The 19,985-nt window shown below is 37.7% G+C and overlaps 1 protein-coding gene across 1 annotated transcript in view; it reads left to right on the top strand.

Moving 5' to 3' along the window:
• Positions 1–19,985, top strand: part of patj (PATJ crumbs cell polarity complex component) — a 250,035-nt gene that overhangs the window by 136,526 nt on the left and 93,524 nt on the right. Inside the window, exon 12 of the mRNA XM_041278026.1 lies at positions 8,586–8,782. Coding sequence (XP_041133960.1) covers positions 8,586–8,782 — 197 coding nt within the window. The remainder of the gene's footprint in view (positions 1–8,585; positions 8,783–19,985) is intronic.

The raw sequence follows: 19,985 nt of genomic DNA, 5'->3' as shown, positions 1-19,985 counted from the left end.
CAGAAATTGAACCCCAAAGATAACGGTCTGACGCCCCTGCTGTCTGATGTCATTGCTAGCCAGAGTGACTTGCGACCGTTCCATTACACTGAATAGGGAGACATGGAATATATAGTCCAGCACACAAGGGTCACGTGTGTTTCTGTCTGGATTAAAATTGGTACTCAGTGATGATGTTTTTAGTGTTTGTGCCTCCAGCACTGGGGAAACTAATAACCTTTTAATTTAGGAAATACAATTTTCATTTTCCCCCTCTCACTTTTGTTATGGTATGGTCGGGAGTTCAATGATACCGTTCCATTCCACAAACAAAACTATGTTGCTTTTAAATAATAAAACGTGAAAACTGAAAGTGACTCTGTGTATAGTGTTACTTGTTATAAAGTTAAGATTAAATTAAACTGGTGGGGACGCAGTCTCTAGTATGTAGCTAGTACAGCAATTGCAAGCAACCACACAGATCTTTTTTATTATTATATACCCCGTGCTGTACACATTGGTGTGTACTGCCGGCGAATTACTGTTTGGTTGCCAGACCTGGAATTACAAAATTAAAACATTTCCAAACTGGATTGTAATTATCTCTGTCTGCTTCTTTCACGCACTGCATCACTCCTGCACCTGTATACAGTCAACCACTTTGCCACAATTTGATACGTTTCTTCCTACCGAAAATGACTTATTGGAATGTTACTTATGCTGAGTTAGAAAAAAAAAAAAAACATACTACTCATTATCACCAGATTTACCTCTGTGTAAGGAGTCAATCCCCATCGATCAAAATGGCTCCGGGCCAAGGCTACACCTCCAGAACGACTGTACCTTAAGGACTTGACTCTCAACAAACTCATAAAGATCTTGTTCAAAACCAGAGGTGAGATTTCAGCAGGGAGCAATTGGGAATCTCTTTTTATGTTCTGTTGTAATTCCATCTCGTCAGAACCAATCTATTTATTTATTTTTTTCACCCAAGAAACTCCCTAGCTGCGCTCGGATGCTTATCGGCCCAGCTGAAACAGCAGGCAGTCTGTCCCAGAACAAGCTAACCCCGTAGCCAGCACAGCAGGCAAGCAGACACCCGCTTCAGTCAGCGAAACTCTGCAGGAATATTCTCTGATTTATAATGAAATGAAATCATTCAAGAAACCATTCGTTGATACCTTATTGGGTGTCCAACATCATGCAAGAGAACCAAGGTCCCGCAGTTAGTGTTTTCCTCCATTCCTGCAGTAAACTCAGCCACTTCAACTGTAGCTACAGTCACTTCCGGTTTGATACCAACCCAGGTCCTTACAGTTGAGTCTCCAAAAGCCCCACCCGAGCGATCTACAAGGAAAGAAAAATTTTGGACTAATAGTCAGATTTGCAGGCGGAAGGAAGATATGTAATAATTTAAATTCCGGAATATGCTTTTTTAGACAGCGCACAAACACCCATACGTGCAGTTTCTGCGGGCACGCTCATTCTAAAGACTAAGATATTAGTTAATTATTTAATCGATGGACTAGAGAATGTTTTTTTCAACCGGACTCGGTCAAAAAGGGATTAAGCACCATCAACTTGCTAATTCCTCACAATCAATTTCTCTACAGTACATCACCATATCGGACTCAATTCATACAATTAAGCTGGCAGGTCGTGGCTTCTGGCTAGCAAAAGCAGATATATCAGACGCTTTTAAAATAATGCCAATCTATCCTTCTTTTCGTCACCTGTTCGGGATTTTCTGGGGAGAAACATTTTATTTTTCTACACACTTTTGGCTTAGCAGCAGACCGAAAGTATTTGATATTCTATCAGAGGCGTTATGGTGGATACATCTCAATTCATATCATGTTCCATTTTTCTCCTCCTACTCGATGGTTCTCTCTTGATCTCTCAGATCCGCCAGCAGTAGCGATCACCAATCTAAAAGTTTATTTTCAGAAACCAACGCCCTGCTTTCTGTAGAAAATAATTGGCCTCCTCCATTCATTGGAATTTCTGGTAATCATACTGGACACACAAAAGTTCAAAGCCAGCCTCCCCATATCAAAACTCAATCACATTTGTTCACTTGTTCAGAACTTTCAGATCAGTAAAACAATCAGAAACGTGCACTGCTCTCTTTGCTTGGACATTTGAATTATGCAATTCTCATTATCCCCCAAGGTCAGACATTTTATATCCTGATTACTTGCTCTTTCAACAACAGCAAAACTTGGACTCTTACATCAGTATTTCATCAGAAGCTAAGAAAGACAATACACATATGTCTGCAGCACTGGCTCCTTCCACCAAATCCTCATACTCTACAGGTTGGGCTTGTTATGTAACTTTCTGCTCCCAAAGCAGGATTACTCAAACTTCATTTAACCAGGATTGGATCATGGCTTTCATAGTTCATGCAAAGGATTCTTTACATCTGGCACCAGCTACAATCAAATCCTATTTGTCAGGAATTCAACATCAATTTTGCTTGATGTCCATCGCTTCTCCAATTATATCAACCAACTATCAGCTGTTCTCTGCTAATCAGTCCATTGGTAGTATGTCCGGAGTAGGGACAACCTTTCTGCCTGGGCCACCAATTGTCCCCCCCCCCCTAAAAAAAAAAAAATATATATATATATATATATATATATATATATATATATATATATATATATATATATATATATATATATATATTTTTCTTTGGAACTTTGAAAGAGGGGTCTTCACATCGTCGGTAGGGTACGGCTAACTAATTGTCACGTGTTTTCTTTCCTTCTTGTGTTAAATGTTTTCTCTCTTTTTCTTGTCAGAAGTCACCCCCCCCCCCCCCACACATCACTAAAGTGGTGGAACTCCTGTTGTTTGTCGGGTTCTCCTCAAAGTCGGACCCCTCTCCTGTTTGGCGAACTTCAGATGGGCAGCAATGTTCTTTTTAGGGAGCAGTGGTTTCCTCTTGGCTATCCTTTTATGAACACCATTCTTGTGCAGTCTTTTTCTGATAGTTCAGTCATGAACATTCACATTAGCCAAGGCGCAGAGTGACCTGCAGATCCTTGGATGTTACTCTGGGGTTCTTTTTGACTTCCTTGATGATTTTCCAGTTTGTTCTTGGAGAGGTTTTGGTAGGACAACCGCTCCTGGGTAGAGTGACTTGGTCTTGAACTTTCTCCATTTGTAGACTGTCTGACAGTGGATTGGTGGAGCCCCAAATCCTTAGAAATGGTTTTGTAACCCTTTCTAGACTGATGAGCATCAATAACTGTTTTTCTGAGGTCCTCAAAGATTTATTTTGATTGTTTTCCACACACCTGTATGGTGAAGACCAAACTCACAAAGTTTCTGATCTTTATATAGGGTGGGGCCTCAATTCATACATAATTTTGTTTCAAAAGACATGGAATTCGTTAATATAAACCCTATTGGATTTTTAAGAAAAGACTGGTTTTGATTCAACAAGGCTATCATGGTAAAACTATGGAATTTCCATATCATTGGGATTCACAAACTTTTTCTCGGCACTGTATATGGTGGGCCATTGAAGAGCTGGAACCTCTCTCATGTGTTTAATATTACTGATCAATATTTTTCTTTCTGATTTGCATGCCTCTTAGTATGTTTGGTCATCTCTGAGACGGTGACCCCTCTTCGTATGTCAGGTTTCCTCAATGACGGAACCCCCATTTTATGCGTTGAGCCTTCAAAGAGGCAGAGCCTCTTTACATGTTTTATAACATTTCTTTACATGTTTTATATGTTACTAACTCCATGTCCTAAACATTACATCAGGTGGCCCCATAAAACTTACTGTACTTACTGTTAAATGTTGTGAGTGAAGGTTTATTGCCATTTTGCAAATACTGTAGTTGCTGTTCAACTTTGTGAGTTAGATTTTACTGTTATGCAAGTATTGTATGTTATGTGTCATTATTGTTAGCTGCAACTCTTGTAATGAAACACAGCATAAAACATTTTATTTCAAATGGTGATGAAGAGGGAGTCTTCATCACCATTTAAAGATGTTGAAAAAACAGGTTTCGGCCAATCATCTTTTTCAAGTTCTGGGCCAATCTAGATTCGCCAGATTGGACGTGGGTGAGTGCCGGAAAAAAGTGGTAATTTCGGGATTCGCCCAGGAGCCCTTGGTGAAGCTAGATTGGCCTGAGCAAAACTAAACTTGCCAGACCGCCAAGTTTCGCCCTTAACACTAGAATGACTGGAGATATAGTCATACCTAAAAGCCCAAACTTGCCCCTGAAGATCTACCTAATTATTTAAACACCTGACTCTAATTATCCCCTTAATTGAGCTGATAAAACCAGGAGTTGAGTTCACTTTTTCACATATCCTGAATCTTAATTACTCATTGTTTGTCTAATTCATGCATCATTTTGTTTCAAAAGACATGGAATTGGTTAATATAAACCTTATTGGATAGTCTACAAATGGAGAAAGGTCAAGACCACAGTCACTCTATCCAGGAGCAGTCGTCCTACCAAAACCTCTCCAAGAACAAACTGGGAAATCATCAAGGAAGTCACAAAGAACCCAAGAGTAACATTCAAGGATCTGCAGGCCACTCTCACCTTGGCTAATGTGAGTGTTCATGACACAACTATCAGAAAAAGACTGAACAAGAATGGTGTTCATGGAAGCATAGCCAGGAGGAAACCACTGCTCTCTAAAAAGAACATTGCTGCCCGTCTGAAGTTCACCAAAGAGCACATAGATGATCCACAAGACTTCTGGAACAATGTTCTCTGGACAGACGAGTCAAAGGTAGAAATTTTTGGCCTCAGTGAGAAACGTTATGTTTGGTGAAAACCAAATACTGCGTTCAAACAGAAGAACCTCATTCTTTGCTGCCTCAATACCTCAATGGCTTGCCATCATTGACACAACCTGAATTCTGCATTGTATCAGAAGATTCTAGAGGAGAATGTCAGGCCATCCGTTCTGTGAGCTGAAGCTGAACCGAAAATGGGCCATGCAGCAAGACAATGATCCTAAACATACAAGCAGATCTGCAAACGAATGGCTGCAGAAGAAGAAATTCCACATTTTAGAATGGCTTAGTCAAAGTCCGGACCTAAACCCCATTGAAATGTTCTGGCAGGACCTGAAGCGAGCTGATCCAGATCCTCATTGGAGCCTGGTCTCTGTTTTTAAATTTGTTAGTACAACCACCTCAAGGGGTCTGAGAGTTCACCTTTGCTACTCATGAACTTTACAGTTTTCAACTTGTCATATAACTGAATGTTAATCAGTGAAGCACAATCTTTCTACATTTTTTAGAAGTATAAATACTCTGATAAACATAAATAATAATCTCAATCCTCATGCTGTGATGGTTTTGGGGGTTATGGTTATATATATATAATATTATATATATATATATATATATATATATATATATATATATATATATATATATATATATATATAAAGATCTGGAAAAAATTAAGAGACCACTGCAAAATGATCAGTTTCTCTGGGTTTACTATTTATAGGTATGTGTTTGGGTAAAATGAACATTTTTGTTTTATTCTATAAACTACTGACAACATTTCACCCAAATTCCAAATAAAAATATTGTCATTTAGAAGGAAGCAAGTAAAACATCCCCTTTTAGAAGGAAGCAAGTTTTCTTCCAGGGCAACCTTGTACTTGGCTTGATTCATGTGCCCTTCACAAAGACAAATCTGCCCGATTCCAGCATTGCTGAAGCACCCCCAGATCATCACCGATCCTCCACCACGTTTCACAGTGGGTGCGAGACACTGTGGCTTGTAGGCCTCTCCAGGTCTCCGTCTAACCATTAGACGACCAGGTGTTGGGCAAAGCTGAAAATTGGACTCATCTGGGGGTGCTTCAGCAAGGCTGGAATCGGGCAGATTTGTCTTTGTGAAGGGCACATGAATCAAGCCAAGTACAAGGTTGTCCTGGAAGAAAACTTGCTTCCTTCTGCTCTGACAATGTTCCCCAACTCTGAGGATTGGTTTTTCCAGCAGGACAATGCTCCATGCCACACAGCCAGGTCAATCAAGGTGTGGATGGAGGACCACCAGATCAAGACCCTGTCATGGCCAGCCCAATCTCCAGACCTGAACCCCATTGAAAACTTCTGGAATGTGATCAAGAGGAAGATGGATGGTCACAAGCCATCAAACAAAGCCGAGCTGCTTGAATTTTTGCGCCAGGAGTGGCATAAAGTCACCCAACATCAATGTGAAAGACTGGTGGAGAGCATGCCAAGACGCATGAAAGCTGTGATTGAAAATCAGGGTTATTCCACCAAATATTGATTTCTGAACTCTTCCTAAGTTAGAACATTAGTATTGTGTTGTTTAAAAATGAATCTGAACTTATTTTCTTTGCATTATTCGAGGTCTGACAACACTGCATCTTTTTTGTTATTTTGACCAGTTGTCATTTTCTGCAAACAAATGCTCTAAATGACAATATTTTTATTTGGAATTTGGGAGAAATGTTGTCAGTAGTTTATAGAATAAAACAAAAATGTTCATTTTACCCAAACACATACCTATAAATAGTAAAACCAGAGAAACTGATAATTTTGCAGTGGTCTCTTAATTTTTTCCAGAGCTCTGTGTGTGTGTGTGTGTGTGTGTGTGTGTGTGTGTGTGTGTATATATATATATATATATATATATATATATATATATATATAGAGAGAGAGAGAGAGAGAGAGAGAGAGAGAGAGAGAGAGAGAGAGAGAGAGAGAAAAAAAAAATACCCATTTAAGTATATTCTAGCAATTGAAGAAGATATGCCACGTGGAATTTATTTTTCTTTTTGCTTGTAGTATCTTCTATATTGATCTCAAAACATCACCTTGCAAAATGTGCCCGCGCTTCCATGGCACCGTGTTTTTAGTTGCTACTCTTATTCAAGCTCCATATCCAGCCATCCTGGTTGACTTTGATTCATGGTTGTAAAACAAATGAAAAGTAGGCCGTCTAAGATTTCAGATAGTTTAGGCTCTTGTGATTCAGACAAATGGAAACGTGAACAAATCGCATTTCCTTCCTAAACTCAAAACCTACATTTCAAAACTTAAACCAGTCAGGACCAAGTGACATTATAGACTATTGTTGTTGAAGGTGTCTATAATGCATTGTCATTTAAACCAAGAGCCAACTATGCTTGGGTTTGTAGTTCTGTGGGTGGAAATATGATCCACTCTTAGAAAATTGGCAAGCGTGCCATTTTATAATGGAGATGTAGCCGGAGGGCAGAGCGATCTTCCCCCAGTGCTACCTCTGTGACACTGGCTTTTTAAACTAAAAAAATATATTGTACAAATTATTGCAGCACAGGGATAATAGTATTTTCTTCATATGACTAATACGTCACATTAAAAAAAAAAAAAAAAAAAAAAAAAAAATATATATATATATATATATATATATATATATATATATATATATATATATATATATATATATTGATTATAGTATATAGTCATAAATATATGGGTGAAATTGCACACTTGGGTGCAATAGATTGTCATACACATTATCTGCAGCATGGACTTGCCCCTGCATGCCGCTCTTGACAGTCTGCCCACATAGAGAGATGTGATATATATACACATCTTGGATTTGAGTTTAATCCTCTACTGACTTTATAATTATAAATAATATTATATATATATATATATATATATATATATATATATATAATATATCATATTTATTTATTTATTTATGAAGTCAGTAGAGGACGAAACTCAAATCCAAGATGGCCACCGGGCAGAAAAAGTAGCTGCATTTGTAATTTGTAGAAATGTAATATTTTGTTTATTAAAATCAAAAAAAAAATTTGACCACCCGAATTTAACAGCAGTTATCTCTGACTCCCCCCACACATGTATGTGTTACATTCTGTACTACACTGTGATGCCAGTAAATAGGCACAGACTGGGAGCTGGATTTGTGGCTTTATTTTTTGGCAGGCAATAGCAAATCTATATTGCAAGTGCCTCATGGACCCTTCTCCTTTGAACAGAATTTGGCAGTGATGGCTGTGATATCTCATTCCTATGTTTAATGAGTTGTGTTATGTTTGTGATGAATGATAGAGAAAAAAATGATGAGAGATGTAATTTAAAAGGGTATTGATGTTTAGTAGAGAGAGAGAAGGAAAATCTTTCTGAAGCTCCAGTGCTCAGAAAAGCTGCAGTAGTTGTGGCAAGCATGTAGATCTGATTGCCACAGCTCTAAATTCAGACTCAGAAAAACACAAGTGAAGAGTTGATTCTCTAGTAATATGGTTGCGCCTCTCTCAGTAGTTCATTTAGTTGTTACAATGTGGAACAACACTTGATTTTTGACCCCTCAGAGGGGATGAATTATTTTATTACATAGATGCGTCAGACCAGAACCCTGCCATGCATAGGGCATTATAGGCAACTCTCTATACAGACAAATTTGATTTGTGGCTAGAATGAGAGACTGGTAGCCAGATCCCCCCCCCCCCCACTATTATATTTGCCATAATAACATGTATTGGAGCCTGAGTGAGATCAGCTCTGAAACTGTCACTGACAACAAATTTCTAACGTGCTCTTTGTGTTTCCCTCCCTGCAGAGAAGATCAGGCAGAGGTACGGGGAGCTGCCAGGGGAGCTTCACATGATTGAGCTGGAGAAGGACCAGCATGGGCTGGGGCTGAGCCTGGCTGGGAACCGCGACCGCTCCCGAATGAGTGTCTTTGTGGTGGGGGTGAACCCTGAGGGGCCAGCCGGGAGAGACAGCTGTCTCCACGTCGGGGATGAGCTGCTCGAGGTGAGTTCTGAAACTCAAAATAACCTTAAACATCCAGTGCTTACCTACATATGTGTTTATTGAAAATAAGCAATAGAACCTAAGAGCAGGCTCTGGCGTTTAACAGAACGAGAAGGGCCTTACCTCTTTGGAGGGTTGCTATTAGAGATTTTTTTTCTTTTTTGTCATTTTACACAGCACTAGTTTTTGTTGCTAATGAATACAAACGTTTTCCTTAATGTTCCACGAGTAATGCGGTTTGCTCAGAATTCAGTATGTGATCTGGTAGTTTCAGTTTTCAGTGTTTCACATAGCCTGAGTAATACCTCAATACTGAAAAAATCTTCTATTTACATGTGAATTGTATGTTTTTATCTTTAATTGTAAAACATATAAAATAATAAAAGTACCGGTAACTTTTTTTTTTTGGATTTAGGATTTCAGTGCACATGTTCATGTATTTGTATAAGTTTTAGTATTTAAGTTACCGGTAGGTCCTAAAATGTATTATTGAAAAAAATAAATCTAGTAGACTACATGTGTTAATGCTGATCAGTAACTTGTTCACAGTGTGTTCATATTCAAAGCCTGCTGGCTTTGTTAGAGAAGCGAGCATAGTGCCTGGATTGTTATTATATGTTGAAGTAAAGTTGCTCAAAGTAATTAGGCTGCAGCCAGTTGTTTGATTTCTACAACTTGTCATTTAAACTGGAGGCTAGTTGCTATTGCTGTTGTGGTCACTGTACTGCTGCTAACAGCAAACTAATCTAGTGTACATATGTTTTAGTTTATTTGCTATGCTAAATTGAAATAGATTAAACATATAGGATGGCGAGGACTAGTCTATATCAGGGATGGGCAACTTTAAGGTAGCAGAGGGCCATAGAATCCACTAAAACCCTTTGGCGTGCTACACATTTTTTTGAGGCTACATATTGCGTAACTATGACTTGTTTGCTACAATACAGCATGTTAAAGGTCAGTTGACCAAGTATTACAGTGTAAAACTGAAGTGTTTAAGGTTTTTGTTCTCTGCTGCTTATCATCGCTGTAGTATCTTACCAGTCAGTGTGAGACCTGAGGTGGGCCTGCTTGAGCACTAACAAGGGCACATCTATAGCTATTGCTGTAGTCCATCCAACCTGCATAAGATGAAAGAGTGCTTCATCTGTCAGACAGTTCCTTTCCTTTGACTTCAAATAACTCGATGTAGAGAACTTACTTTCACAAATGTAGTTCTTCCAAGCTCCGATTTTGGAAACGGGACAGGAAACATTATTCAAACGGAATGCCCCTAATTGCAGATCAGAAGGCTGGTAGTCAGAATATGTGTGGTTCTTTGCTTTGTGATTGGTACTGTAGTGACGGTTCAAGTTAGATTCCTAGTTTGTCAATGCATCCCTTCCAACCTCGCTCGCGGCACAGTGGATAGACGGAATGTTTCAGGGTGTTGAATTTCCTTGTATTCCGCAGACACACAACCCAAAGAAGCACACATTCCCTAGAGATTGGTCATCCACATTGAAACAAACACGTTATACTCACATCAATATATGTGTATCACAGCACAATGAAAATGTTGCGTCAGAATAATCTGTTTTTCAAAAAGTAGAAAAAGGGAATCAGTTGCTGGCTATAAATCTGTAAGATCTTTTAGAACACAATGCTGTTGTTCTCAGAAACACCTTCTAGACATACAGTAGCACACAGGATCACTTGTTTAAATGGACTTAACTTCAGTTCTAATGACAATTATCTTTCTCTTGTCTGCAAAACACAAGTTTCTTTCATTATTAATACTGCCCTTAATGCTTATTTGTTAAACAAGTTAGTGCAGTAGGGTAGTGCAGTAGGGTAGGTGCAGTTGGGTAGTGCAGTAGGGTAGTGCAGTAGGTTAATGCAGTAGGTTAGTCCAGTAGGTTAATCCATTAGGTTAATGCAGTAGATTAGTTCAGTAGAGCAGTGCAGTAGGGTAGAGGCAGTAGGTTAGTGCAGTAGGCAAGTGCTTCGGTGGCAGGTTCTTCCGTTTCCATGACTGCGCAGATTATCAATATTTCATTAATAACAATGACAAAGTGATGAATTCCTGTGCTAGAGAACTACAGTGTGGCTATGCATCCCAGCTTCCTTTAAGGAATTAGAAAGGGTAATCACTGAATTAACACACCGTCTGCCATCTCTCCAGAACAATCCTAGCCACTTGTTAATCAGGGCTGTCCTGGCTCCACTCGTGATCTCACTGTACTTAGTGTTTTACTGTGGAAGTGGTGTTTTGTTTTGTTTTTTCTTATCCAACCCATGTACATGGTTTGAGATAACTGCAGATAACTAAGCGTTTATTATTGTTACTTGCAAATTTAGGACAATCCAACAAGTGTGTTCCAGATTAGTGGATTATGGATAGAAAATAATAAAACTGTGGCAAACTGCTTCCTCTTTCGTAATAACATGCATACATATTTAGTGTGTCTGTTTTTTCATTTTACTGGTAAACACTAAAAAGGCAGGACAGAATAATATTTTCAAAAGTATCTGAATTCTAAGGAAACTTGGTTTAGACTTCCTTTCACACAAAGAATTGAAAACACAAAATCATTCAAAATTGTTTCACTGTAAAAAAAGGCTTATGTCACACCATTTAACAGTCAAAAAATAGGTATTTCATTATTAAACATGTGTTAAAGCAGAAACAAATAACGTTGTTGCATTCAAAATTAATAATTCTCTAGAGTTATTATACAACAAATGTTCCTAAATAAGTAAATGTGAACCTGAAACACAGTACATGCTAAATTGTAGAATATTTAGTTTATTCACCTTTTAAGGACATTCTGTTTTCACCGTCAGTGAATTATCAACAAAATAAACGAAAATTAACAGACATGAAATGTCGCATTCTTGTACTGAACAGAGCGATCTTTAGCAGAAATATTTCCAGTCTTTGATGCAGCTGGTATCTTTTTCATTCAAGATATTTTAAAGAAATGTGCAGCTCTGTGCAGTGTATTCAGTCATGCAGTGTGACAGGTAATGCATCAATAAAGCAAACTTTTGCTGTATTTATATATAAGTGATAAATGTGTATATTTATACCACATGCATGGTGGATATATCTAGTATGGGATACATTTTTTGTTAACCCACTCACGTGCCTTTGAATAAAACCTGTAGCTCTTTTAGGCAATTAAAATAAACTTCCTTATTTCTGGTAAATGTGTATTTTCTTATTTTCATTTTTTTTAAGCCATTATTAAACAATAGTTATTGATTGTTCCTTGAAGATATTTCATCGATGCATGCTCACATTCCACTTCAAGAAGAACCAGAGAGAGAAGATTTTTTGAGTTCTTTAAAAATCCAGATGGAAGTCCTCTGTAACTAATCGTTCACTTTTCATCTACTTGCATGTGGGACACAAGATGCCTACAGGAGCGATCAGTACACTGTGTTGATTTCTTTGAAAAAAAAAAAAAAAATAGCAATACAAAATCAAATACAGATTTGCCATAATGTGGCCATCTTTTGTTATGGAGAATGTGAGATCTTAAAGTGATGGCAGTGCATATTAGGTGAGACTTATTATTGGGAGAATTATTTCCATGTTCTTCAGAATTCAGTTATCAAATTGCACAAAACTGAGATTGTCAGCACAAACAATTAGATAAAGTAATTAGACCCCATACGACTACATCCATATTGAAGATTACAGGTTATGTCAGTTGCTGTAACAGGAGCCCATGGGCAGAGTTTTGAGGGCCACTGGTTTAGCAGTATGAGATAAGAAACACTAGGAAACATTTTCCAACCTTATCTCAAAATCTATCTCATTGCAAAACCTCTCCATCTCCTGCATTAGGTTAACTGTTCTACCCCAATATTATGATTGACAGTTTTAAGATAAGCATCCAGCAGTACCCTGGCTGTGCCTGTGTCTGCATCTCCTTAGAGACATAGCATAGCACAGTGTTATAGGCAAAGGTAATGGGGTCACCTCCTCAGCCAGTCTGTTGAACAGGACTCGTTTGATGGGAAATGAACATTTCCATCACTGTTGCTGCATGCAAGTCCTTGATTTTGATACGCAGATAATGCTGTTATTTCTGTTGTCATGGACACTGAGAGGGACAGAGAGTGCTGCTGTTTCTGTTTTCATGGACACAGAGAGAGATAGCGTGTGCTGTTGTTTTTGTTTTCATGGACACAGAGAGAGATAGAGAGTGCTGTTTCTGTTTTAATGGACACAGAGATAGAGAGTGTTGTTGTTTCTGTTTTCATGGATACAGAGAAAGAGATAGAGAGTGTTGTTTCTGATTTCCAGGACACAGAGATAGAGAGTGCCGTTTCTATTTTCATGGTCACTGAGAGTGCTGTTGTTTCTATTTTCATGCCACTGAGAGATAGAGAGTGCTGTTGTTTCTGTTTTCATGGACACAGAGATAGAGAGTGCCGTTTCTATTTTCATGGTCACTGAGTGCTGTTGTTTCTATTTTCATGCCACTGAGAAATAGAGAGTGCTGTTTCTGTTTTCATGGACATAGAGAGAGAGAGATAGAGAGTGCTGTTTCTGTTTTCGTGGACACAGAGATAGAGAGTGCTGTTTCTGTTTTCCTGGACACAGAGATAGAGAGTGCTGTTTCTGTTTTCCTGGACACAGAGAGAGATAGAGAGTGCTGTTTCTGTTTTCATGGACACAGAGAGAGATAGAGAGTGCTGTTTCTGTTTTCATGGACACAGAGATAGAGTGCTCTTTGTTTTCATGGACACTGAGAGATAGAGAGTGCTGTTGTTTCTGTTTTCATGGATATAGAGTGCCGTTGTTTCTGTTTTCATGGACAAAGAGATAGAGGGTGCTGTTTCTGTTTTCATGGACACAGAGATAGAGAGTGCTGTTATTTCTGTTGTCATGGATATAGAGAGTGCTGCTGTTTCTGTTTTCATGGTTGCTGAGAGATACAGCTGGATAATAGTCTCCTTGTACAGGAGTACATATAACAAAAACAATCTTAAAAAACAAGTTAGAAAAACGCAACAGACGTTTTAAAGTTGTGATATCAAACACAAAAGCCCAAGTTAGGACAAGCAATTAGGGCAACCTTGTCAAGCATCAATCAAAAAGCCGCAATTGGAAAGGTGCTGGGGACCAACATTCACACAATTTTTGCTTCTAACTTGGGTTATTCTAATGGCTGTTGTGTTTTTCTAACTTGTTTTTTAGCTTGACAATATTTTTGTTATAGATATCACCTCTTTCTTTGCTTCATCAAATAATGAATAAAGCGAGGGAAAGATTAGAGAATGTGTATGGTAAATAGACAGACAGGCAAGACAAGAGAGTAATAAGTAGAGTAATATAAGATAAATGAGTAAAATAAAGGTAGAAGAGACTTTTGCAGTACTGAAAGTATAAACATTGTATTCTTTTAGTTTCAAATGTATATCCATGAGTGATGAAAACAATATGTCTGTTTTGGTAGGTATTCATGCATTGAGATTTACATAGGTAAAAAACAGCAATGTTATGAATGGTTAAAAAGGTACATATGCATATCAGTACTAAAGGATAGTATACTAACACATTTTAATGCTGAAAAAAATATACTCCTTGTTATATAGGTGTTATGAACTTAGGTCAATGTAAAGCATTTGTAAAGCATTCGATCTCTTCATAAAAGGCCATATCCATGTCCTTGGCCTTTCTTGGCCATGGTTTGAATTCAATGAGTGCACCATTTGCATGCACCCATTTTTCCAGTAGCACCCACAGCAAGAAGAGACACATAGTGTCCTGAAGTAACACCCTGTCCTTGGTGTATGATAATGGAAGATAATTGGTCATTCCTGTTGTCCACAGTAATTTTGCTCTTCTGCACAGCAGTGAACTTGGCATTGAGTTGCTTTGTAACGGTCCTGTCTGGTTTGGACTGCAGTCATTCTTCCTGCTGACTGAATAAGTTCACATTTCATTATTGGAGAAGTTTTTCATTGCCTACATTTGCTACCAAGAATCGTTGCCCATTTGTCATTTCTATAAATTAGTTCTTCCAAACACATGGAGTCTGTACCAGCAGGTACATGTAGAGGGTAAACAAGCAACACCTGTCAGTTTGATGAGCAGTAGTTACATCTACTACATAGAATGTCATGACTTATTGTGACTGAAACCATGTGAGATACTTCAGGACAAATTTCAGACAATTTGATGAGAAACTCTGCAATATCTTGCTGCTCAGCTCTATTGAAGGATTCTCCTAAGAAGTGACAAATATCCACAGTAGTTAGAGATGCAGTGGATGGCAAGGGATCATACTTGTGAAAAAAGCTCCTGATAGCCTTGTTGACTGTGTTTTAATGAATCCTTTGGAGGCTGCAAGTGAAGAAGGCACTGCAATGTTGCATTTGCATAGCATGAGGTGAACTTCGGGTTGCTCAAGTCTCTGAATGGATTTGTAACTGCAAGTGTTCTCTTAGAAGATTGAGGCTTTTGCTGTTCCTGAACGTTAGTGATGGCTCAGTGAATGAAATGCACTTGATCTTTTACCTTGTGTCTCTTGTGTATGTTGGTCTCCTTCAGGCTTATTAACTTAAGGCAGTAAGTTCCTCTAGGCTATTGTACTCTGCAACTGCAGTTTGAGGTGACTTAATGCAGGTGGAGTCAAAAAGTTTATAAGGTGGACACCACTTAAGGATGTAACTGTGGAAAGTGCAACGAAACTTTGTCCATAGGAGGAAATGGAGTTACCAAGATCCATTATAACTGTTTTTAGAGTCTTACCTTGGCATTTGTAAATGGTGATTGCATGAGCACCAATGACTGGGAACAGCTCTCGAACAATGTAGACTCTATCCATGATTTCAAACTTTGAGCGTAAACGTTCAAAGGTATGGGTGACTCCATTGTTAAATTAGATGGTTATGGTTTTGACCTTGTGTTTTCCAGATAGTAGGAAACAGCTTGAAGCTTTCCTATCGCCCCAGTGATGAGACCAGTGGCAATGTCAATGTTCTTGCTAAGAGTCAGTTTGTAGCCTGTTTTGACTCGTATGGTAGTTTCTAGTCCAGCCATACGGCTGTAGTCAGCCTTGTAGGCGTTCATTTTTTTAAGCACATTTCTCTGGAAGTTACAAGGGCAGTCCACAGTCCATAAGATGAATGTCCTCTCCAGGCATACGATCAAGCACAGCAGTCTGGATCTGTTTACAGGCATCTACAGTAGGCATGACGCAGGTTGAGCCCTTGGGATGAAATAGCTAGGTGGCTATTTTTTTTTTTTTAATTAGCAGTGGGAGAAAACCACTTCAGCAAGTACAGTAGAATCTGCTAGAACTGACGGATGCTGTAGCTACTATAGATACTAATGAGAACAAAACAAATACAAAAGAAAAACAAGGGAAACACAGATCTTTTCAACGAAGCTGGGAGTCTTTGTGTAAATGGATTTTCTATTTTCAAACGCTGCAATAACAGTTCTGCTTCTGAAGCATCCACACCATAATTTGACAGAACAGGTGATTTATTTGCATTGTGAAGAACCTTTTTTTCCCCCATTGGCTCTTGAGCCCCTCAGCACTTATGGAATCACCGTCTGTGCACCTATTATCACTGATAAAAGCCTGGTTTTCAAACAAACTGATTATCATATTGGTATAAGAAAAGTGTGTTTTAAAAAAGTAATTTCAGCTTTCAATCACTTAAAATATGCTGATGATAATGTAAACAACACCAAGCTACAGACAGGGAGTCCCAAGATTTAAGCGTTACTGTTTATAAATAAGAACTAAACTTTATTATGAATATTGTGTTATTATGTTTTACGCAACATACTACGATAGTGTTCATTATGGTAATTGTTTGTTTATTAGTTTTTAAATGTTTAAATGTAAAATGTGACCTATTGTTTGACCTTGTTGGTACAACCGGCCCCTTTTGCTAATGAAATCAGGGACTAAACCAAGCATAAATCTCCACGTTTTTGTAAAATGATTTTACACTTCTAAAGATGCAACGCGTTTCAGTAAATTCATACGATAAGGAGAACACAAACATAAAACACCGTTAAGTGAGGTAGGCACTGTGAGATAAAAGTTCCTGCTTTTAGCTCAGTTTTGGAGCAAATAACATATATCGCGTTTTGCATCTAAACTCTTTATATATATTATATAATTATATTTTAAAATCAATCCGTGCACAAATACTGGCTTTTCCCCTTAGCATTCGAATCTACAACTAATCTGATAACATAAAAAACTACTTAAACATACTTTCTAACGCTGGTCTAGAGAGAAGGGAAATCATATTTGTGACAAGACACCGTAATGATGGCTCAGTTTGCAGCTACTGGACAGTAAGTCAACAGGGAAGACATGATTGGTCCACATTTCTGTCATCAGCTGAATCCAAACAACACGCTCCCTCAAAAATATCCAGTCAAACAGCCAACCCTGTTTCAGTTCTTTCAGCACCAGCCAATCCACTCCCTGCCTGCTAGAATGACGCCCCGCCTCCAACAACAAGTTTTTTCTATTCTAATTATGTTAGGGGCTGTTTTCCTCAGCAGAATGTTAACTGGTGAAATATCTTAAATATATATGTATAGGGGCTGTTTTATACAATCCCCGACAAAAAGGAGTCGTTATTACAAATTACAGGGGTATTTTCATCAGCAGGAACTCTAACAATACTTTATATATATATATATATATATATATATATATATATATATATATATATATATATATATATATATATATATATATATATATATATATATATATATATAATATATAATACTAATTAATTTTCCCGATTGTGGAGGTGCATTTGTGCCATATAAAACTTTGAGAAACGTCATCTGTCTATGTGTGTGTTCATCTGTCTGCAGTTATTGTTCTTATACAGTTCAACGGTTATGCACCATACAGCGCTGTGAACACTGTTTATATTTTTGTATGGACTCTTACATTAAGGATAGTTCATGCACTAGTACAGCCAGGGTGGTCCGTCAACGCATGTGTGCGTGGGTTGCTTTGAGATCCCTGAGATATTTGGATACAAATAAGCCCTGTATGAACCTAATTTGATACGAATCATATGCAAAGTTTGAAATGGACACATGTTTTCAGTAGCAAACAATAATAATGAAAAAGTGTCTTCTAATTCAATTAGATAACTTCTCTGAGCACTTTATGTCGCCTATTTTGCAGAGCTGGGGATTATATATTTTAAGATATATTTAAGATATGCGATTAATAAGGACAATTAAATGGTATTCCTTTCTGAATGTACTTTACGTCTTTTCGTCTGCAATCTGTAACACGATGGGTGAAAAACAGCTAGTTTGTGAACTTGTTATTATATATCTTTTTTAATATCATTTTGTCTGAAGTGGGGGAGCGGAGCGGGAACCACAAGAAGTAGAGCAGAATGAAAGAAAGAGCTGAGCGGAGGATATTATGAGTGGTGAGCGGAATTGTTACCGCTTCACTCTGCTCACATTTTCTGAACATAGCACAGACCCTCATTGTTAAAATACATTGCCTTTAGCATAGGATTTGCACATCACAGGAGAGTAGAAGTGAGTAAATTCTGTATCCCTTATATGAGAAGTGGGTAAACGATATATTACCCAAATTCAAAGCAGATAAACACCGTTTACCTGCGTATACCCTCGACTACACCACTGAGTAAAACTCCAAAGAAAAGTTGAAAGTATTGCCAGGCAGTCTCCCATCCTACACCAACCAGGCCTGAAAGTTATTATTTTATTTGTTAGCAGAGACCCTTAGCCAAGCAAACTTACAATTGTGACGTTATTTTTTTTAAATATAATTACTCATTTTTATAGTGTTTTTTTTTTTTTTTTTATACTGGACCAATCTAGGTAAAGCAGCAGTGTGTCCCCCACCTGGGATGGAACTCGCAACCTTCCAGTTAGGAGCACAGTGCTCTAACCACTACTCCACATATACTACAATCGAAGAAACAAATGTATACAAAGTATACAAATGTCAATTGCTCTGGATCAAAGCATCAGCCAAATCAATATGACATATTTTTCTGGCTTGCTATTTTATTTATTTATATATACGTTATAATATAAACAATACTATCTACATTTATTTATTTAAAATATGTATTTCTAAATATATGTATTCCTCTATGCATTTTTAAAATCATGTATGTATTTCTACCTAATACATTATTCCTTTATTTATTTTTTTTATTAAACATGTAACTACAATTGATCAGAGACCAGAGATTTAGGCAAGGAAGCTGCTTGCCACTCTTGTATACAGTTCCATTCTGTGGTATCTACAAACAGGAAAGTAGATATTTTCAAACAGAACCTTCAGGTTTTCAGTGAAAGCTGGTCAGGCATGGGTGTCGTGTTAAAAAATTAACGCATTTCAACAACAGCGCAGCTGGTTAAGGCCGTGTGCTCTTCAAGGACGTCATGTTGCAAGTTCAAACAAGGGTAGTTTTTTTTTTTATTATTGTTTTGTTTTTGGTGTGATTGTGCTGTTTTAAATCATAAATAAATAGTTTAATATAAATGGTGTGGATATGAAACTGCTTGCGTTCCCTGGTATATTTTGACGTTGACCAACATGTGGAATCACATAATTGGTAGATGTCCAGTTATTTAGCTTTTCTATTTGAAAAGTCACTTCACACTCTTAAAAAACTAAAATGTAAGAAACGGAAGAAGAAGGAGAACTATTTTACCTTAATTTGACGACTTATGTCTCATTGTTTATAAGAGGCATTTATGTTTTTTTTCACATTTGATGTAAGAAAGTTTCAGACTTTTGGTACCGGTAATTCTAAGTGATTTAGTTTTGCCGCTGCATCATGGTGAAAACAGCAAAACTATTGGAGTTATATAGAGACTCACGGTAGTTTCAAACAAGTTTTTCTAACTTGTTCAATGAACTATTGTTCCTCTCAGTCCAAGGTCAATGTCATAGAGGCTTAAAATTATTAAAGTCACACTAGCTGGTTTTGATCTGAAAGCCATACAGTTACACTTCTAAGTTAATATCAATAATGTCACTTAAATATCTAGAAGCTATTGTACACTACAAATATTAGACATGGTGTGGTATTTTCTAGTGCTTAAAAGTAGTAAATATATGGTAAAAAAACAAATCAAATAAAAACTGTGATAAAGATTAAGATAACGGCCCCCAGAGCGGCTCACCTGATAAACAAACAGCTGCATGCTGTT

This window comes from Polyodon spathula, chromosome 18 (genome assembly GCF_017654505.1).
Source record: "Polyodon spathula isolate WHYD16114869_AA chromosome 18, ASM1765450v1, whole genome shotgun sequence".
NCBI lineage: Eukaryota > Metazoa > Chordata > Actinopteri > Acipenseriformes > Polyodontidae > Polyodon > Polyodon spathula.
This window is presented reverse-complemented; position numbering and strand designations above follow the sequence as displayed.